This window comes from Helobdella robusta (assembly GCF_000326865.2).
Source record: "Helobdella robusta unplaced genomic scaffold HELROscaffold_60, whole genome shotgun sequence".
NCBI classification, from domain to species: Eukaryota; Metazoa; Annelida; class Clitellata; order Rhynchobdellida; family Glossiphoniidae; genus Helobdella; species Helobdella robusta.
The window spans coordinates 426875-449514 of record NW_008705331.1 but is presented as its reverse complement, the minus strand read 5'-3'; the positions used below and the strand labels follow the sequence as shown (position 1 = coordinate 449514).

The following is a 22640-nucleotide window of genomic DNA, read 5'->3' as shown; positions in this document are numbered from 1 at the left end:
ACATACATACATGATTACCTACACCTTCATATACAGCATTATACACACAGACACATGCATGTATACAAATATATAGACAAACAAACATCAATTATACAAATTCACGAATCCATGAACACATCGAATCCGCGGTGCTGGCCTGTTTGAATATTCGAGCGTTGATTGATCCAACCGTCTAAAATATTTCTGTTGAGTGACTAGACGAGAGATGCCAGTACAATAGGATCATTCAATTAATTATATTGTCAGACTTTCTCATTTTATTTGCATTATGAGAATAAATTTATTGAACTTGTATATGATTTCTGAACTATAGTCATTTCGCAGATGGCTGACGACACGTTTAAAATGAATATTTTCAAGCAGTGGTTTGTACATGAAGATAAAGTGTGAATGTTCTAACATATTGCAACATATAACTCCATGTTTATTAATTCATCATTTACATGCACTGAAGAACATACATACACACTCACCAACAAATAAAACATCTTATCTTTATTGTTATTTCGTCATAGTAGTAATATGGATGCATAAGTACACACATGAATTCACTGTGGATGTATGCATGTATATGCACATATACGTGTATGTATATATGTATTGTATACTTGTACATACTTGCTCGAATGCATTGTGCACACAGCTGAACAAGCGTACAAAATACCGCGTGAGTTCGTATGCGCGCAGCATGTAAGCACGGAGACATTCGGAAAATGAAAACACAGGAATATGAAGAAGAAAAAATTATTTACTACGTTCGAAATTTTTGACTCGCAACTCTGATGGAAGGATTTCAAATTTCAATAAAATCGATTTCATATACATGCGTTGTTGTTCTTATTGTTGTTTGTATTTAATAATGCCATGTTGCGCGTTAGGAATGGATTTCCGTATAAATGTTATATATATGTATATATATATATATATATATACAGAGTTAGTTAACTAAATTAAAAAGGTTGTTCCATCATTTTTGCTCATTTAATTTTTTTATTTTAGAGTAAACAACGTTTAATTTTTGCTAAAAAATTATTAGATAAAACCCGTAGAAAAAAAATTATTGAACTGTTTTAATTTAATGTATTGCTTGGGTTATTTGCAAATTGATGCTAAACGTTAATGTCTGTAAATGTCATCCGTTGAAAAAAAATTTGTTAAACAAAACCTGAAATAATTTTTTAACGACTAAAATAAAAATGTGTGAAAACATTCAACGTGATAACGCTACCAACCCCCCATCAACAAGCAACGACACGAGTCTGAAAACTGTCGTTGAAAAATGTTTAACAGAGAAGATTGAGCAAAAAATTAGTGCCAAACGGGATTCCTTCCTGACTCCAAACAACCTGACGACCGTTCCGTGCGTGTCGACGGAGTCACTGATGAAGAGGACAATGTCATTCCTCAAGAGAAGATGCTCGATCAGAAATTTAGATTCCCAAAAAAAATCTGACGGTGCAGCGGATGAGAACTGCGAGAAGGAAGAAAGAACACCACTAATGTTTGATTTTTTGAACGATCAATTGCCTTTGAAAGAAGCATCCAACATCAAGCTTCCCCAGTATATCAGCATGAACCCTGAAAACATTCCTGATCCGGAGACAATCATTAGGTACAAATTAAACTCAAAAAGAGTTATACTGAACGTTGGTGGGGTTAAACACGAGGCCATGTGGCGAACCCTGGATCGACTGCCTCACACGCGGTTGGGTCGTCTTCGATACTGCAACACCCACGAGTCCATAATGGAAATATGTGACGATTACAGCTTATCGAATATGGAGTTTTATTTTGATCGACATCCACGCACGTTTGCATCTATTTTAAATTTTTACCGAACTGGTCATCTGCATTTGGTTGAAGAAATGTGCGTTTTATCATTTGGTGATGATTTGCAATATTGGGGAGTTGATGAATTATACTTGGAGTCTTGTTGCCAACATCAATATCATCAGAGAAAAGATGGAGTGTTTGAAGAGATGAAAAAAGAAGCCGAAACTATGCAAGTAAGAATAGAAGAGGATTTCGGAAACTGGCCATGTTCCGAATGGCGTAAAAAGTTATGGGATTTACTTGAAAAACCACAATCTTCGATGGGAGCTCGAGTTAGTAGTTTTTTGCAAAAAAGTTCAACTTTCTTTGTTAATTTTTCTTTTCATTTAATTAACAGATATTTGCCATTATATCTATCTTTTTTGTCATCGCATCCACCATCGGGTTAACGCTGAACACAATGCCTTCTTTACAACACCATGATGAGTTTAACGAAACTGCAGAGAACGAAGTTTTGGCTGGAGTTGAAGCGTCGTGCATCGGTTGGTTCACCCTAGAATACGTTTTACGATTTTGGGCCTCCCCTGACAAATGGAAATTTTTTAAAGGTGCCCTTAATTTTATTGACTTGCTGGCCATACTGCCGTATTATATTTCTCTTGGCTTCGATAAACATAGCGATAGCACAGAACAATTTCAAAATGTACGTCGTGTCGTACAACTCTTCCGTATAATGAGAATTTTGAGAATTCTTAAACTAGCTCGACACTCAACTGGTTTGCAATCTCTAGGTTATACGCTACAACGCAGCTATAAAGAGCTAGGACTACTTATGATGTTTTTAGCGTTAGGCATTTTAGTTTTTTCCAGCTTGGCCTATTTTGCCGAAAAAGATGAAAATCCAGCATTTGCCAGCATTCCAGAAACTTTTTGGTGGACCGTAATAACAATGACAACTGTCGGGTTAGTGACGATAAAAATGTTTAGTTTTTCAGAAAATTATTATACAAATATTGTTTTATTTATTTTATTTTTAATAAATTAATTTTCATATCAAACAAATAGGTTCTACTCAAAAAAAATCATAATAAATAGAACATGTAACTTAAATGTCATTAATTTTAGCTACGGAGACGTATTCCCTCGAACCTTCTGGGGTAAGGTTGTAGGTGCCATCTGTTGCGTTTGCGGAGTGTTAGTTGTTGCGCTGCCCATTCCTATCATTGTGAACAACTTTGCTGAATTTTACAAAGATCAAGTCAGACGAGAAGAAGCTCTCAAAAGAAGGAAGGCCCTAGAACTAATCGAGAGAGAAAATTCAGAACCTGCCTCTCCCACACAGAGCGAACGTGAATTTACGTCCATGGCGCAAAAACGAACTCTTTGCGTCAATCAAATACCAGTCTCAACTGAATCCAACGTTTATGAAAAAATGGTGAAGAGTACGTCTTCACTCTTGCGTATTGAAACCGTCGAGATAATGCCTGAAAATTTGACAGCCCAATACAAAATTGAAATGACGCCCAAAAAAGTTGTCCGAAGAACGAACAAAAAATTAAATTCTACAGGCACAACGACAAGCTTGACAAACAATAATGCTACCAAATATGTGTCTTCCAATAACCAGGTCAGATATATTTTTTTTAAATAATTGAATGACGACATAACATACATTGGGAAGTTTCATAAATTTTATAAATTTCATTTCTTCAGACTTTCAAGAATATAAAACACGACACAAAGCGATTTTGGAAAAGTGTAACGCAACTAATTTACGGTTGGTTTATGATCATTTTACTATGTAAAACTTTCATAAAAATTATAAATTTTTCAATGAAGGCTCCAAAAGTAAAATAGACCTTAGTAACTGGAACAGAAAAAGTTTTACTTCGCTGTTGAATCAAGTCGATTGGAATGACAAAAACAGAACAAACGAATCTGGTAGAAAACGTACGACAAGCTCTACTAAAGACACAAAAAATATTGAAGAATTGCAGGGTCTACTTTCCCCAAAATTTGATCAGAACCTGTTAAACCAAAATCAGAACATAACACCGTTACAAGCAACAAGCGGGCTAAAACAAACGTCAATAATCATCGAGTCCGCAGATCTTCCGAACGTAGACAATGAAATAAATGGAACTCTAACGACAAACCACTCGTGTGAGTTACTTTCAAAACAAGACAATCAACAGATACTGTCTTTTTCATGCTTATCAAAGCTTATGCCCGGTGGCAACAAATCAACGGCCTTATTAACCATGCGATCCACGTACGTAGCCGTCGACAACAAATCAGATAACAATCCATTCAATAGATCAGCCAGTGATGAACCGCAGACAAATACAAATAAAAATGACGAAGCATTTGCGAAGGCCAAGCGTGATGTATTTGCAGTTGCATCCGAGAGTAGGATATTTAAAAATAAAAAAGCACCAGCGCGATCCTCGAAACAATTTCCATTAGTTAAACAGCCCCGACTGAAGGCCGCCACGATGAGGCCGGCCTTTCTAAAATTATCTGAACGACCGTCAGGTTTCAAGAGGAGGGTTGAATATCCCAGGGCCAATTATCCCTCTTCTGGGACGGAAGACTCTTCTGATAATAACAATCTCAGTTTTATGAACGACGAAATGTTCACCCTCGATGGTTCTGATAATTTATATTCCACCGACACTAACGTCATACAAGACGAAATGGGCAACCATGTTGTGGGCACATCAATTAATGAAATAAAACTGAAACGCTCAAGATTACGATTTCCAACTTCGTCCATAACGTTCATAGATGATTAGGTGATGTTTCCGTCTTTATTCCATCGTTTTGTTATATTTGTATTTGTGCATGACAAGTAAATTACACATTTCTTTTGTACATAAATTATTTTTTCCAAATCAGTATTGTAAAAACTTGAGGACCGCTATAATTTTCAACATTTTCGCGATAAAGATTTCATGCGTATTGCAAAACTAAGTGATGTGGAGTATATAGCTTAACATGTGATATTATATCGAACAGATTTCTTAATGTCGAATCCATTTTGCCAAAACTATAAGACCAATAAAGATTTGGTTACTCTTCCTGAGACTTACAGGTTTTGAAAAATCTGCTAAATAAATAATTAATTGAATAAATTGTTTTAGACCGTTAGCGTGTAACTGAGCGGATAGGTTAGTCGCTTATAAGGTTACGTTTCTAGCTATAAAATGTTACGTTTCCAAAAAATTGCCTTCCTAAATATTTCAATGGGTCTATGTCATAGTTTTAGCTGTATACTATCTAGTTATGATTAGCTGTTTAAACTGTACTTTTGATATTTTCAAGCAGATAAATTAACATGAAAAAAGTAAAACAGTGATTTTTTAATACAATTATTGGCTTAATTTTGACAAAAAAATAAAAAATAATTACGATCGTTTCAAAGTTCTTTAATGATATAATCCGGTTTCAAATGTACATCCATAAATGGTGGGCAAGTAATATCTCGAACTAAGACAACCAATTTGACTGAAAAATTAAAATTTATATTTATTATTTATTGCCAAGTAAATAAAATAGACACTCAATATTTTAAACTTGCTGACAGGGTTCATCAGAACATTCTTGACAGTCAATTTCTTTTATTCTGGATATCATCAATTGATCAAGTAACACCCGCCCTTGAGATATTTTAGCAATTCCGTCGAACTCTTCATAATTAGATCATTTTCAAATTTAGCATTAGCAATCTATATTGAAAAGAGAAAATGTATCACCAACCGGTGTAGAAAACTTTTTTTGGTATTTTTTCTTTGGCTGTTGAACAACTTTCCGACAAAGTATTAGATTCTTTACTAATTTTTTTCCTTTCTTCATTTTTCTCTGCTGAATCATCCTCGTCATCCTCAATTGCGATTGTGCTTTCCATCTTTTCCAAATCTTCAGAATTTGCTTCGGACTCGTGAGTCAATTCATTGAACCTAAAACTTCCAACAGATTCATCATTCTTTTCTCCTACTACGTTGTCATCAAGTGCTATATCTATTGTACCTCTTAATAAATGCATCTTCTCCATTTTGATACCTCTAAAGAAACCAAATAGAACATTTGAATTACATGTTAATAGTTCAGTAGCGTAAAGAACTTAAAATAGGAAGGCTTAATTCATCATGTTCAGCTTTTTATCATTTGTGCGTGCGGTAATTTTGTCTACTAAAAGCAGTGAATGAAATAAATTAGTAGAGCGTGGCCTGCCGGTGACATGCCAAATGCTAATTCACGAAAAAGCTTTTATTTCAAAATATGATTCGAACAAGACAGTGCATAACGGCAATACAACAGGAATCGGCTATTAATAAAATTATAGCTCAGTGGCAAAGAAAACCGTTTGGAGAAAAATTCTTTTCATGCTCATGTCAAACTTTTTATAAATTTGAACAAATAATTTACTAAAACCACGCCACAGTAACCAATGAAGCAAATTCTTACAATTGTACTAGAGCAAAGAGCTGAGATTCCGACAGGTCATTTTTAATAGTCGAGATGTGGATCACTTTTTTAGATTTATGTGGTTTTATGTTTTCTGATTTTATACTACCTGACGTACATGAATTATTTTCGTCCTCATCATTAACACACATTTCCTCAGTTTGGCTGTGGCTGTCTTGCTTTGTAATTCCCACCATAATCTCTATTTCTCGCCCATCGTCTTATAATTCAATTTATATGCATTTTCAATTTCTCACATTACAGATTTTTAATAAAAACTTGCTAAAAAATTGATTTTTATAACCAACCTAAATCGCAAACTTTTTTATTTTCATCCAGACATTCAACAATAATTGAGAACTCTGTATTAAAATTTAAACTATTATTTTCAGAAGCTAAAACGAGGTGAAGCTTGGTAGGTTGCCAGTTTGGCTTATCATTGGTCCACAGTCCCTCATATTTGCAGCCGGAAATGTGGCAGTAGACTCCAATGCCCTGTCTCACACCATGTCTCCATTGACCCTAGTAAACATTAAACTTCGAATCATCATTAGTTACTTTATAACAGACTATAGAAAAATCAGATATCAGCCAGAGAGATTCAACATGAATTTATAAAAAATAAAATCATTAGGTAGCTGGAAAAAAATAAGTAACTTGAATGTAAACCTCATAATGTGAGCCATCAGCATATGTTCTCAATCCATGTCCATGTTGTAAACCCATGATCCAATGCCCAATGTATTTAGAGCCATCTCTAAGTTTATAAAACAGATTTAAATAAAATTAATAAATGAAGTAGTAAAAAATGTGGGAATAAAATTATTAACTTGAATATTTGGGTTCCCTCTCCATGTTTCAAATGATTGTGGTAGAAACCTGAATATACTTCTCCTGAAGGATATTCATGCTTCCCATAACCTTTTTGTTTTTATATGTAAAGCATAATTTTATAATTTGAGCATAACAAACACCAGCATAGCCAGAAATTTGATTTAGGGCTTTTAAGTTTTACAAAAACTAATCATCTTTTTTGCTTATTTATATATAATGTAGACTGTAGATGTATAACAAAAACAAAATATGGGCATCAATTATCTAAAAATTAAAATGATTTTTTTGTGGAGACCTGCAGCCATCAAAGCTCCATCTAGAGCTAGACTATTCCCTGAAGACAATATTACAAAATATTACAAGCAAAAGAAACCAGCTAACCCTGCCTTTTATTGTCGACCCACTGTCCATCGTAGACCGACTCATCCTCATATCTCATCAAACCTGTCCCACACTTCTCCCCCATGTGAAACATGCCAGAGTATTGGCAGCCCGTAGTTGCGTCGTAAGAAACGCCGCGACCAACTATCTCGTCGTTAACAAAATCTCCTTCGTAGTAACTTCCGTCATTCATTGTTAACTTACCGTGCCCTTTAAATTAGAGTTATAAAAGTTAAACAATATTGTTAGTTTTTAATAAAAAGATTTTAGAAAAGAAATGACGCGACCGTGTTTCTTGCCGTCCATCCAATCGCCTTCGTATTTGAAAAATTTGTTGGAGAATGTGTAGCGCCCATAACCTTAAGAATATAGATATTTTTTTTATTTATTGTTAATTTTTTTTATGAATATTTAATTTCTAAGTTCAGTCACCATCTCGTTGAAGATTGATAACTCTGCCATCATAAGAATTTGGAAAAACCGCCATAGCGTCTTAAAATTACTATGGCAACTAAATGTGGAAGAAAAAATGGTCACGGTAGAAGTGAGAAAAGAATTAAATCTTTAAAACCTATTTTTGTAATATTTTGTCTATTAAATTAAACATCTTGATAATAATAACAATATAAAAAAAAATATTTTCAATCATATAAATATTAATTTTTTGCACATTTGTGGTTTTTACAAAAAGAAAAATGTTTCAAACTATATTCACGTAGAACGTTAAAACGAAATTTATTTTTAAAGTATAAACAAATTAAAAGTGGAATTAGGTCACGTGCATGCAAATGAAACCCGCCATTGGTTCAATTTATACAGACCGCTTAAATTTCAGCCAATGATATTGAAGCAATGTTTCGCTTGCCTGCCAAGCCTTACTAATGCTTTGTAACAGGTTCCTATCTATCTCTTCTGTTTCCTTATTATACGTACTTGTGAGGCGTTCCTTACATACCGTTCCATTTCTCATCTAAATTATCTTTTTAATTTGTTCGAACAAAGCGAAATTAAAATCAAGTAAGTTTCGTTGTTTTTTTCATCGATTTTATTATAATTTTGGTTCGCCTACTCCGCATTAAATTAGATTATTTTCGTGCGCGCGCCTATAATACTCTCAAGTAGCAATGGTGGCAATTTAACAACTGAATATCTAAAAAAATTATTTAACTGTTTTTTTACTGATTTAAATTACAAAGTTAGTTTAAATCGATTTGTTTATCATTTAGACATGCCGAAAGAAAGCAAGCTTAGAGGCAAGATGTCGTCTTATGCTTTTTTTGTTCAGACATGTAGAGAAGAGCACAAGAAAAAACACCCTGGAGAGCAAGTAGTGTTTGCTGAATTCTCTAAAAAATGTTCGGAAAAATGGAAGGTTTGTGAAAACTATTATTTTAATTTATTTTAAATAGGCCATTGTCAAATAAATTTGGCCAAATCTCAGAATAGCTATTATTTTCGTAATCAAAATCTAACTTAAAAGTCTAAAGCTCTAAAGTAAAGTCTAAATTAAAATTCTCTAACAACCTAACCAAAGTCTGCTTGTCTGTTACTTTACTTTACATGACTGATAAGTCTGGTCTTCAACATCAGTTACGTTTCATATTGAAATATCCTATAAATAAAATACATTTACTCTTCTATATTATGTGTCATATGTAAATTATATCGGATATATAGATCATATTAATAAGTAAATTTGAAGTTTTACATTCATAAAATCATTGTTATATTAATTAGATCACTAAAATTTATTTGATTTAATCTAATCAGGCGATGAATGCTAAAGAAAAGAAAAGATTTGAAGACATGGCGGAAAAAGACAAGGCCAGGTTCGACAAAGAATCAGCTGCAGGAGGCGGTGGTGGCCGAGGAGGAAGAGGTGGCAAGAGAAAGAAGACCAAAGATCCTAATGCTCCTAAACGTTCACTGTGAGTTTTATTTCATTCATTTCTTTGTTACCATTCAGTGAGACTTCAGTATTAATAAGCTTGGCTTCATCATTTTCTACGTAGCTAACATATTACATAATTTCATTAATTTTTCATTCTATCCAGATCAGGGTTTTTCTTTTTCTGCAACGAAGAACGATCAAAAGTAAAAGCTCAATTCCCAGGTTATGGTGTTGGAGATATTGCTAAAGAATTAGGCAAGAGATGGGAAGTTTGTCCTAACAAGCAAAAATTTGAAGCCATGGCAGCCAAAGATAAACTGAGATATGAACAAGTATGTTATACTTTTTTTTCTATACTTTCAATATTGTGAAATAAAATTTTCTGCATTTAAAGATAATTGTTTTAGGAAATGTAGCATCATTTAAGAGTTTTTTTAATGTTCCAATATTTTATGTCATGTTTTCAGGAAATGGCAGCCTACAAATCAAGTGGAGGTGCTGCAAGTGGTGCTTCATCTGCTAAGAAAGCTAAAGCTCCCAGAAAAGCAAGCAAAAAGAAGGATGAAGACGAAGATGATGAGGAAGATAACGAAGAAGACGAGGATGAAGAAGATGATGATGAAGATGGTGATGAATAATAATTAGATTACTATTTTGACTGAGAGATCTACTACTCAACATGTTTATGTAATTTAAAGTTGTGAATGTGGTTGAATTAAGTTGAATGAATTGAGGTATGTAAATGATAACATTTTATCTAATTCACAGTTCCTCACTATGTTGAATATGTCTACACAATTTTTATCTAAGCTGTATATTTGTTATGACTGTCACAACAATACTGACTATTTTAATTTGCCAGCCATTTTATTGTTTGTTTTGTTTTTTTTTATTGAACAAAAAAAATAAATCTTTGAAATGTTTTCTAAACGGAATTTTATATGAATTAATTGATGTCAAATGTTGGTTAGATAAGTATTAGCTTTCTTTGTAAACTATGGACAGTTTCTTTATTGTCTGCTCAAGGATTTCATTACCTCCAAGATTTTTTGTCTGGTCCAGGATTCTGAAATGTTGATATACCTATATTGTAATGCGTCGTGTATTTGTGGAAAAAAAATTACATACTCATTTTCCAAATCTTCCAGCTTACGTTTAGTGTATTGGAATGAGCCAACGGACTCCAGATAATCTATGCAATACTTCTTGACATGAATTTGATGAGATTTCTGCCTGAGAATGCGTTTTTCTTGTTAAGTAAATAAATTCTACATGCCATTGTATTGAATGTTGTAAAGGTTATGTACAAGGCTGATTAATAAAATACAGTTTCTATCTGCGTTGATTCATTTAAATTTAATAGAATGATTGAAGTGCACTTGTAACATATAATAGGATATTCATTAATTGGTCGTTTTCTGGATGACTTCTGATGCCATGGATGATTGGGAATGAGAATTTTCCCTCTGTCAGATCTTCTGCATAACCTTTGTTAGATGTTAGCTGTTAAAATTTTTAAAATCAATTTAACAGGTTGAATTGAGTTTACTGGTTGAATTAATACAAGGTGAATATACAGCTAAAGCCATACTTCTGTAGATTTGAGATTAGCGTAATCATCCCTGATTTGAAAGTATAATCCTAAGTTGTCACACAATGGCTTGAAATCACTTAAAAATAATATAAAGCTATGTATGGTCTGAAGCTGTGTAGAGTGTAGTATAGTATAATGTATAGATTATAAAAGCTGGTACATCTCAGCATGTGAGATAGTTTTTGTAATTTAGCAATAATTGCAATTGAAAAACCTTTTGTTACTACTAAATAGTTGCATTAACTTTACTGCCAAGCCGAACAATCCTCCTGTCTCTGAGAAATTCAAAAGTAGAACTGAATAGATATCTATGAATAACATTTTCCAGTAGTTGAAAGAATTGCTTGGAAATTTAAATTATCATCAGTTAACACTTTTAATTAGTAAGAAAACCATTAAATTACACAGTTTCTGTAAATTTAATTCTTAGTTTTTTGTTTATAAAAGAAAAAAACACTAACTTCTCTTGACCATTTTGATGTACTCATCTTCTGTCGGGCAGTTGTTAGTGTCCCTCCAATAAATGTCCATGCCCTGTCCCCTATGAAGCTCCAGCAACTGTTCTTGATTAAACATTTATTTTAAAATAATGTCTTTAAGCAGGTTTTGTTTAATTTTTAATGTTTTACAAACATTCTCTTGCAATTCAAATGTAATTAGTGTCTTGTTTGTCAAAATGAATGGCAAATTATATTGACATATTAACCAGTGAAAACTTTAGTAACTTCAGGATGATCAAGAGAAATGGCTTTTTGCAAACCCAGAAAGTAGACATAGTTGGCTGTGTTGATGGTTTGAGGGATTCCATAAATATGGTGAGCCACTTTGAAAGTTTCAAAAAATATTAAAAGAAGGTAATGTAAAATTTAAAATCAATAAAGTTTAATTCAATCAACCTTTAACATAATTTAGTGTTAAATTATAAACAAAATCACTGATAATAATTATCAAATGACCAGAAAAAAACACAATATACAAAATCACCTGGAATACCCCTTCTGAGGTTTGAATTGTCTTCAATATCATCAATTCTGAAATTGTATTAAAGAAGACAAGTTATATAAAATTAAAAAATACAGCAGCATTATTGTTTAAGAAAAAAACACTTACAGTAGGCTGGCATTGTGAAGCATTTGAGTAATGTCAATTATAATTTTTAGCTTGTCATCTGGAATTTTCAACCAGGCATTGAATGCCTAAAAATTTTGTGAAAAAAAACTTAAATTATGATAGGATTTTGTTGAAGTAGGGAAAAAATAATAAAATGTAACAAAAATTTATAATTTATAATAAAACTTTCATAGCTCAGTTGATCATGCTAACATTAGATAGTTGACTTCTTATTTCTTTTCCAGCTACTTGTAAAAGATAACTGTATGGTCCCAACAATACCTTTGTAATTTTTAAATAATTTTATTTATTACTTTTTAAATTTGAATAAGAGAGGATTCTATATAAAGATTAAAACTTAATTTAAAATATTAAATTATATTACTAATACAGTATTACACTTTATTTTATTTAAATATCCTATTTATAATTTATATTTATAGATAGTCTTATTAATTACATTAAAAAAATTTGTTAAAGAAATTTTTGTAAAAATTAAAAAAATTTTTTTACTTTATCAATTTCATGGTTTAATTTTTGAAGTATTATAATTATTATTTATATTATTGATTTATTTAAATTTAACAAACCAACCACCTGTTCTTCTGGTATTTTAATTGTTTTTTCCGTACGTTTTTCCATTGAAAATATTTTATTTAAACGATCCAAAAATATGATGAAAATATGATGAATAAAAAATTTAATAATAATAATATATATTATAAAAATTAAATGAAACAAAAGACAGACTACAAAACGAACGACCGATAATTGCTTAACTAAAAGTGAACATGTAACAACGACACAAGTCATAACCATATTATCAGTTCTAGGGTATAGAATTAAAAACTCAGTGGCTACCCAACATAGGCCCAATCCTTATAAATAGAATATATATATAATATAAATAATATATAGAATATTATATATAAATATATATATATATATAATCTAATTCATATCTGTGGAATATTCTATATAACCAGAATATCTATCTATATAATAGATGCGGTCACCTGAATGCTTGACTTGATGGATCTAATCATAACATGCTTCTTGATGCTGAAATTGAAAATTTCTGTAGACGACGCGACAAAAATGTTTAAGCAACATCACTCTAAAAATCATTTAAACCTGGCAGACCAAGAGGAACATTTCATTTTATTATGACTAAACAGTGCAGATGCAGATCAACTCTGAAAATAACGAGACGGTTTAAGCTAAAAAAATATAAATTTGTACATTATTAAAATTGAAACAAACAATAAATTTATCGTAGAGCGTACAAACTAATATAAATAATATAGAAATAACTTTATCACAACAGTTGTATATTGTTGTCCCAAATTTTCAAGCTACTCCAAGCGCTTGAAAAATCTTTTAGACACTATGTTATCCACGATGGCGGTCTGAAAATTCAAAATATATTTTACCATGAAAATAGTTGCAATCATGCATGTACAGTATTTAAAATATAGGGTTTCAATATAACTATAGATAAAGTTATTAAACACGTCAACAAAGTTGTAAATGATGCAGCTGAAGCAAATGTAAAATTGGTAACAAAGTCATTCAGCAAACGTCTTATCAGAGCAAAAGTAAGTTTTCCATATGGAAGGTGAGATTAAGTCATAAAATGAATTAATTACAAGTGAGTAGAAATTACTACAAAGAAGCACGCATATGACGGATGCAGGTGCGACAGCCGTGTGACCGAGTGAACCTATGCAATGTTATCATAAACGGAAAACGCATCATAAACATAAAGAAAGCAAACTTGTCACATTCTCATTATTTATATTTATATAATTAATTGAATAAAACATTTTACCAGAACGAGTTCATCATCGACCATTTCTCTGATCATCGTCTGATCTTTGGCCTCACCTGGATTCTTTGGACGATAATCCATCACCAGCTTATCCCCCTCCCATCTGGGCATTATCTTGATGTTAAATCTCATTTTTAAAAAATTATCATCTCAGCATAAGATTTTAGTTAAACAGTCTAAACAAAGAGATAATTGAATAATTTTTTGAAAATACCTTCATGACGACTCCATTGGGCTGCCTTTCTTCGAATTCAGTGCCAACAGTGAACTTGACGTCGAAGGTGTGCATCAAACTTACCAGTTTCGAGCTGAACTCGTCTCCATTTTGCGTTATCTCTAAAGTTGGATATGATTTGGAAGCGAGTTTTCGGACCAGCCAAGGTACTCCTAAGGTTTTGGCAAAAGAAAATTTTATGAAAACCGGAGTAAATCTTAAGAATCGTCACTTGAAAGGATGGTTCGTTCATCTCTCCGCTATTTTCATTCGTCACAAATGATATTTCCAGCATTTTATTTAAAAATCTCAGCACAATGTACCGATTTCCTTTCTTACCGTTTGCAGCTAAATATTCGTCCATATTTTCTTTCCGAACCAGTTGATATTTCCCGGCATAATTGATTTTTGACGACATGGTAGTGAGCAGTTTGTGATTCAATCTCAACGAAACATCAAAACAACACAATCATTTTAAACTTTCACATGAACTCGAACGTAACGCACACCATAATAAGAAGCGAACATTGTACACTACACACATATGCATGTTTTCACTTCATTATAATGAATGGATGAATGTCTGCCGTGAGTGCATATGTGGTTGTATGTATGTGTAATGCGTGTTATATAACAGATCGGTCCTGTTTAATTTCTGATTCGAAAGCTTCTTTAGAGAGTCATCTGTAACGAGGCAACCGGCAAACAATAGAAAAGTAGGAACACGAACACATGTGCATTTAGATTCCGCATACATCTATCGTTTGAAAATTTTCTTTAATTCAGACACATAAACATAGAATTGATATTAAACACATTTGAACATTTCTGAATAGCTCAGTCAATTTAAATATAAAATGTTAAATATAGCATCAATACTAGTTTCTGAACAGTTTTCAAAATTAAAAGTATGAAAAATAAACGAACGAACACAATCAGAGAAACATGCTTGGGTCACCAAAAAGAAATATCAGACAAAATGAGTACGCTCGCTTCATTGTTGTCATTTGTGTTTAAATAACAAAATAAAAATAAAACATAAAAAACTAAAACGTAAAATTTGCTGCATAATTTAGTTAAAATCAGACTTTAATTCCTGATTAACTAACTTCAAATGAATCAAGTAGGAAGAAATTTAAAAAAATTGACTAAATAAAAATCAAATCGTTCGATACTTGCATATAAAAATCATATGAAATGGTAAAATATTGACAGCATTAATCTCTTAAAACGTATTAACTGAATATTAACAACAAGCACCTAAAGATTAACGTGGTATTAAAACTTGATGACTCTTTGCTCAACTAAAATGGCGATCACGATGAATACGACGTACAAAGCGATGAGAAAAATGCCGTAGCATCTGTTGACGTAGAACTTGTTCAACGGGATGAAAATGATTGCAGACACCAAACTGACAGCCAGAGCAGCAAAAAGAACCATATGTATTGGTTCAAATTGCACCTGCAGAATAATCAGCAAGGTTTTTTAATGAAAAACTCAAAACCTATGTCCAATCCAAAATTTGAAAACGTTTCATCTAGTAGTTTTAAAAACATGAAAAGTTAAAACGAAGTTTGAAAATTAAAATAATTACAATATAGTTCTAAGATATTTGAGACTTTTAAAAAAATACATTTTCAAATAAGTCTAAACTAGTCAATAGGCATGAAATTAATGAGTGGCTAAAACTATCTCACAACAACCTGGAAAAACTGTGCAGTAAAAATACAACTAAACATACACTGCTGAATAAAGACTATTAAATACTGAACACATAGTAAATACGCATACAAACTCGCACACACGCACAACAAGCAAACAAACCTCAACAGCACGTGTGGGAGAAGTTGCAGTAACATAGATGAACGGAATCCCAATACCAAGTAAGGTATCTTTAATTTTGTTAATATTAAAACTAATAAAAAAAAACTGCCAAACGAAAAAGTTATCAAATCCACATAATTTTAATATAATCCCACTAATCTAATATAATCCCAAAAAGTAAAAATAGAGAAAACAAAATCAGTAAAAATACAGCCAGACTAACTGAACAAGGGCCCTCCATAGCAGGCAGAAAAACCAGCCCTTGGATAACCCCTCCTAGCCATGGACACATCTGATATAAAATCTGTCAGAAAAGTTTCAGAAAAATCATCTAAAAACATCTTAAATGGAAATAAATGAATATAAATATTAATATGATAAAAACATTCGAGACGACCAAAAAATTTTAAAATGAAAAAGAAAAACTAAGCAGCCAAACAACCTCCAATACTGTTGCCCCAAGCAAGTAGCGTCAATCCCAATATGGCATTGCTTATGTTCAGCACTATACCTACTGACTACAATTTTGAGGAGAAAATTTGTTCATTGATAACTGTTAAAACTGATAAAATTTGGCGTCATGTAGTATAGGTCAAAATATATATATTCTACTAAATATTAATATATACATATATTGGAATATAAAAACCCTGAAAAACTATTACTAATTGTAAAACTTGAATACATACATAACAGAAAAACCACGATCTATATAAGCGCAATGTAATCCAAACTGAAATTAAATTAACATTAGGAATTGAACTGCCAATCAAACCTGCAGTAGGTTGACGATTTCATTGGCAATGGCCTTGATCCAAAGGACGGCAACGATAAAACCCACGAACGCAAGAACCTGTGAAGTAACAACAACAACACAAATAATAACAATAATAACAATAATAATCACAATAATAATAATATAATATTATGAAATAATATAATGTAATAATATGATATCAATATAAATTAAGTAAGAAAAAAACGTCATTGCCATCCCCCAAAATCCGGTCCAGTTTTTGAAAGGGCCGAATTTGAGACGGGTTTTGAAAAATGAAAAAAAAAACAAGAAATAAAAATAAAGAAATCTATGAAGAGTGTCGATAAATACTTGAAATGGTAGTTATTAATCATGAGTGAGTAATGGAAGTTGCTAACAGAGTGGTACTTGGGTGGAACTGAGGATGAAGAGGTGAAGAACATCACTGATGCAAGGAGCAGGCCGGCGATCAAAAATATCAAGTAAACCGGAAACACTTCGTTAATCGATTTCAATGCAACTGTTAATTGGAAAGGAAAAAAATTAATGTTCTTTGTAAATAATTGTCTCGAAAACCTATTGGGATATTAAAAATATGTGGTTACAACGCGAAAGGGACAAAAAATTTGAATGGAAAACACCCAATTTTTCAGAAAAAACTTTTAAAACTAATAAAATAACCAAGAACAAGAGCAAAGATAAAACATCAAACAGCGAAAAAAACAAAGAACAAACATTGATAATTGGTGGCAAAGACACCAAAGACCAATGAGGTGATGCAGTGTAGCATGTTCAGGGGCTTGTTCCAATTGTGCAGTGGGTTCGACTTGTCCACGACAGGGACTGTCAATTTGAAGGCGAACAGAGCTGGCATCTGTCGACATTTTTAATTGACCAATCAATCAATCAATCAATCAATCAATCAATCAATCAATCAATCAATCAATCAATCAATCAATCAATCAATCAATCAATCAATCAATCAATCAATCAATCAATCAATCAATCAATCAATCAATCAATCAATCAATCAATCAGCCAATTAACAAATGGTGTTCTTGAACAACACACCTCTTAGGCTATGTTTTCAGTTCAAAAACGACTTGAATATTAAAGCTTAAAGCCAACCCTATCATTTCTTTCAGGTTAAATTAAGGTCTGCTTAAATTTATGAAAGAATTCATTACAAATTTACTCTCAAAACGTAAACAACATATAAAAGAGAGAGAGAGAGAGAGAGAGAAAGAGAGAGAGGATCTTAATTGCAAGTAATTCGACAATATCCAGTAACTTAATATCCATTAACTTATTTAATGGGAAAAAAATAAACCAAAATTTGCTTATTTAACTAAAAAAATTAAATCATTATTCACTAAACCAAAAAATAGCGTTTTTTAAACCTAGAAAATGTATAACAAATCACCTATGTGTTATGAGCCAAAATTTAGCTACCTTAATAATGGCATAAATCCTGCTGAACAAGCCAGAGTTATGCCATTGGACGATGTCGATGGGTGAGATTGCATAGAGGAATCTTATTGGTTCACTGGAATCTGAGAAGACAGCCAACCGTGCAGCAGGCATGAATGGAAGATCTTCTGTGTGAAGGTTCATGATGAAAAACGTTCGAAAAAATTTTTAATACATGAAAGTTTGCATACAATAAAATATTTTTGAAAAATATTTCACGATCACAAAATTAATATTTATTAACAAACAACCAGCCAATAAATAAGCAGGCTAGCATGCTAACTAGCCAACCAACAATTTCGAAAATTAAAAACTGAACAAACCAATCAATCAAAACCAATCAAAATCAACCAACCAACAACCAACCAATCAAAACCAGCAAACCAACTAATTGCAATAGACTAACCATCTTCGACAATAACTACTTGCGAATCAGTGTCGTTTGAGTACTCTTCGGGCAGCTGTTCAGTGTAGATGCCACCTGATTGGTTGACATTGATGACCCAATTTAAGTATAGACCAATCATAAATTTCACTATTTAAAATTACATAAAAGGCATATTTTTTTACAATTATAATGATAAACAAATAAGCCAAGCAGGCAAGCAAACAAACAAATGAACAAACAAACAAACGAACGAACGAACAAAGAGGCAACAATTAAACTAACAAACGATAGCAACACAACCAAACAATAACAAAAAGTGAATTGATAATAATAATAATATTAATAATAGTAACAACAATAAAAACCACCACAACAACAAATCTAACTTTGGGGAAGGTTGTTGTTAGCAACAAGAGACGCAGCCGATGACGACCGGAAATTATCACTGTTGATAAAATCCTGCCTCTCTGCTGACATGCTGGATGGTGAGTCTGCAGCTGAAATTTGAAAAAAAGAAAAATATTTAGACCCTTATCACCGTCGTCGTCTTCCTCCTCATCGCCATCCAACCATTATCTACTACCATCATCATCTTGATATCATTTTCTGATATCAAATATAGGATATCAAAGGTATCATTATCTATTATCATCATCATTATCTTGATGTCATTATCTACATTATAATTACCGTTAACCTCATCTCAACTATAATAATAATAATAATAATAATAATAATAAATTGGGATTTCTTTATTTTATAAATAAATAATAATTTTTTTGAAATAAATGTTTCTTTAATGATAAATTTTTTTGTGGAAAAACGGACGACAGAACGTACAATCAACACCAGGTAACGTCTGATAGCCCCTTCTCAAGTACCTCTTGTTAATGAATCGACCAATCAGCACCACGGCCACGTAGAATGCATACCCCGCCAAGAATGCTGACAATTAAAATAAATTTTTAATCAATTAAATGTTTACAAGTTTAAAGAAAACCTTAAATTCTAACCAACAAAACCTTAAAAAAAAATTACATTCATAACTTTCTAGCACTAGAGTAACAAAACTTAATTTGCATCAACTCATAAACAGCAGCTAGACATAAAATCAAAGCCAAAAACACACACACACACTCCACACCACAAACACACACACACAAGCACGTACATACACAAACACACACACACACAAGCACGCACACACACACACACCTATCCACTCACAGAAACTCACCGCCAGCTTCATAGGTGTTAATACTTTTCATAAAGCAGACGAAAAAGGTGAAAAATGTGGTGGCTATATAGAAAGAGACATCTCTTAAGAACGGCCTCTCCATGGACTTGAAGGGACAGCTGATCCCAATGGCCCCCACTACCACTGTTGTCAGGAATACTCCAGCTCCTGGTTGAAAAAAAAATTATTTAAATTTTCTAGAAAACATTACATCGATGGATGAATACGTATGAAATGAATGATATTAAATATAAATGCTAGGCACGAAAGCAAAACACCATAAACGACTCCAAACCTAAGAGCGCTCCGAACAGTAGACTGTTGTCACCATGTTTCATGTTCTGGACAGCTGCTATGGCTGAGAAGACGTCAGGAGCGCCGTTTCCAAACGCTAACAACGTTATCCCGTGTTGGATGAATTTTCAAAGAAATAGCCCGCACAAATAAATCAAATTCTTTAGAACATTAAGGAAGAGTAGTATATTAAGATAAAAACATTCCAGATCGTTCTATTTTGAAAATTGTTGAAAATTTTGAAAAAAATTAAGATTGAGAATTTGTAATAAATGGTAGTTGATCCATTTCTTAAACTTTAAGGATAATAATGTTAAGTAAAAGCTATAAAGTACTTTAAAAATTTTATAAATAGACAAAGAAAGATATCTTATAAAGTAGATAATTTCTAAGGATATATATATATATATATATATATATATATATATATATATAGTTGGTAATAGACCATAATTTTTACAATATTCTATAAATTCTACCGAATGTTTGGCGTTAATATGTTTGTAGTTCGTTTTTTCGATTTTTCTCACTAACTTTAGATAAATAGATAGATAGACAGATAAATGGATAGACAGAGAGATAGACAGAGATTAACAAAAAAGATGAAAAGTTAGACAGACAGATATATATATATATATATATATATATATATATATATATATATATATATATATATATATATTGTAACTTAGTCTTATAAATGAAATGAAATATCAATAAAATTTAATTAAAATATTTACGTATATATACAAATACATTCAAAAAAGGATATAGCAATATTGTCACTCATATGCAATACTTTGGCAATGACAATTAAGGATGGGCAAAAACTAAAAAAAAAATTTTGAAAATTTGTTTAACAAAATATATAATATTTAATAAATAAAACAATTTCTGATATATAACAAAAAATGATTTATTATTTAATAATAAGATGGTTATAGAACTTAATAAATTCATTGATTGAAATAATTTTAAATGAAAAATTACTTTAAATAGATATAGATAGATAGATAGATAGATAGATAAATAGAAAGATACGTATTAATAAATAGATAGATTGATATGTTGATAAAGATAGATAGATAGATCGATACATTGATAAAGATGGATAGATAGATAGATAGATAGATAGATAGATAGATAGATAGATAGATAGATAGAGAGAGATTAACAGAAAAGATGAAAAGTTAGACAGACAGAGACAGATAAATAGACATACAGACTCAAGAGACAGATAGAAATAAATAACAGTTGAAAAATAATTAAAAATTGAAAAAAACCTACAAATCTGAGGCAGCTACGGCTAGGGCAACGAATAAAAACAACAGCCATATAACCTAAAAAAGAAAAAAATAAGAAAGGTAACAATTTGTGTCAAATTCCATGAAAATATTACACAATTATTAAAATAATATAGCAACAACAAAACAATACACATCTATCCTGTTGACCAATAAAATTAGAGATAATAATAATAATACCCATCTAAGAGGCCAATAGAATTACAGGCAATAGTAACAAAATCTATCAAATTGACCAATTAAATTACAGAAAACTAGGTTTAAATTTACGTATAACAATAATCAACCATTAGGATTACATTACATACAGCAGTAACACCCATCAAACGGACCAATAGAATTATAGAGGATAAAAACAGCCATCCAACTGACCAATAGGATTACAGATACTGAGAGAAAATTTGATGGTAACAAGCAGTAAAGAAATAAGGTGTATTCGATGATGCCCTCTTCGATGTGGCAGTCTGCAGTTTGGCGAGCAAATGAACATTGATAACTAGAGTTGACATTGTGTATGTTGGAGCACTGTGAAATATCAAAAAAAAAATATAAATATATAAATAAAATATATATATATCTATAAATATTTTAAAATATAATAAAAAAACAATATGCCAATGATGATTTTGAATAAAAATATATCATACAATGGTAAAAAATATCTACAATACTTACTAAAATTAGCCAATGTCACATGATGAGTAATTAAAAAACTGAAACAAAAGAAAAACACCCAACAAGAAAGGAACACAAAACAAAACCAAACGGTGCAAACAGCCCTTTTATTTATAGAACAGAACACAATAATAATATCAACGTTACTAACGTAAGTAGCATTCGCCTCTGTTATCATAAAACTAGACATTTTATTTAAATTTAAAACATCAAATTTCTAAAAAAAAAATACTAATTTCATTTTAAAATGCAGTTCTTAAAGCTTAAAATCCTACTTTTATCAGAGCATTATAAAACTCGGGTTAGTTACCAGCTAAAAGTGAATTGAAATAAAAAGGGTAAAGTGCAAGACTGTCAAATGAGATATTTCCAAAGTCCTAACTAGTAATATAGATTAAATTATATATATATATATATATATATATATATATATATACAAAAAAGTTAATTTTTACAACGTCAAAGTTCATCTTGACAAAGTCAATATTTCCCTATATATTCAGCAAGGAGCACTGATGATGATTCATTCGGAATCGAAATATGGCCTTATTTGCAGCATGAATTCGAAAAATAAGTTTATTTTGAATTTT

At 31.5% G+C, this 22640-nt stretch overlaps 7 protein-coding genes across 7 annotated transcripts; 2 read left to right on the top strand and 5 right to left on the bottom strand.

Annotated features, from left to right (window-relative positions):
• Window positions 1–1574: 1574 nt before the first annotated feature.
• HELRODRAFT_87691 (hypothetical protein) lies at window positions 1575–3427 on the top strand (the record flags this gene model as incomplete). The annotated part of the gene is made up of 3 exons (XM_009029511.1): window positions 1575–2108; window positions 2174–2739; window positions 2902–3427. The coding sequence occupies 3 exons, from the start codon at window positions 1575–1577 to the stop codon at window positions 3425–3427; spliced, it is 1626 nt and encodes a 541-aa protein (XP_009027759.1).
• Window positions 3428–5346: 1919 nt separating this feature from the next.
• Window positions 5347–5830, bottom strand: HELRODRAFT_180259 (hypothetical protein; the record flags this gene model as incomplete). The annotated part of the gene is made up of 2 exons (XM_009029578.1): window positions 5347–5465; window positions 5536–5830. 2 exons carry the CDS (start codon window positions 5828–5830, stop codon window positions 5347–5349), a joined length of 414 nt encoding a protein of 137 aa, XP_009027826.1.
• A 710-nt stretch (window positions 5831–6540) lies between these two features.
• HELRODRAFT_87750 (hypothetical protein) lies at window positions 6541–7818 on the bottom strand (the record flags this gene model as incomplete). The annotated part of the gene is made up of 5 exons (XM_009029519.1): window positions 6541–6765; window positions 6913–7000; window positions 7074–7164; window positions 7459–7668; window positions 7746–7818. Coding segments are annotated over 5 exons (687 nt in total), but the record flags the coding sequence as incomplete, so codon positions are not given.
• Window positions 7819–8686: 868 nt separating this feature from the next.
• Window positions 8687–9720, top strand: HELRODRAFT_87827 (hypothetical protein; the record flags this gene model as incomplete). The annotated part of the gene is made up of 3 exons (XM_009029526.1): window positions 8687–8830; window positions 9229–9386; window positions 9513–9720. 3 exons carry the CDS (start codon window positions 8687–8689, stop codon window positions 9718–9720), a joined length of 510 nt encoding a protein of 169 aa, XP_009027774.1.
• Window positions 9721–10327: 607 nt separating this feature from the next.
• On the bottom strand, window positions 10328–13099 carry HELRODRAFT_157766 (hypothetical protein; the record flags this gene model as incomplete). Its single annotated transcript, XM_009029577.1, has 11 exons — window positions 10328–10402; window positions 10474–10578; window positions 10736–10852; window positions 10941–11019; window positions 11158–11218; window positions 11405–11506; window positions 11650–11766; window positions 11928–11974; window positions 12054–12139; window positions 12267–12335; window positions 13070–13099. 11 exons carry the CDS (start codon window positions 13097–13099, stop codon window positions 10328–10330), a joined length of 888 nt encoding a protein of 295 aa, XP_009027825.1.
• A 309-nt stretch (window positions 13100–13408) lies between these two features.
• HELRODRAFT_87779 (hypothetical protein) lies at window positions 13409–14287 on the bottom strand (the record flags this gene model as incomplete). Its single annotated transcript, XM_009029520.1, has 3 exons — window positions 13409–13462; window positions 13885–13998; window positions 14099–14287. Coding segments are annotated over 3 exons (357 nt in total), but the record flags the coding sequence as incomplete, so codon positions are not given.
• A 550-nt stretch (window positions 14288–14837) lies between these two features.
• On the bottom strand, window positions 14838–22361 carry HELRODRAFT_186036 (hypothetical protein). The gene is made up of 17 exons (XM_009029576.1): window positions 22202–22361; window positions 21748–21900; window positions 21359–21411; window positions 20844–20901; window positions 20073–20184; window positions 19778–19945; window positions 19381–19485; window positions 18927–19037; window positions 18559–18633; window positions 18135–18280; window positions 17418–17556; window positions 17081–17202; window positions 16701–16778; window positions 16368–16443; window positions 16149–16229; window positions 15926–15993; window positions 14838–15562 (listed from the first exon to the last, which is right to left on the bottom strand). Exons 1-17 carry the CDS (start codon window positions 22238–22240, stop codon window positions 15377–15379), a joined length of 1770 nt encoding a protein of 589 aa, XP_009027824.1. The 5' UTR covers window positions 22241–22361; the 3' UTR covers window positions 14838–15376.
• Between the last annotated feature and the right edge of the window lie 279 nt (window positions 22362–22640).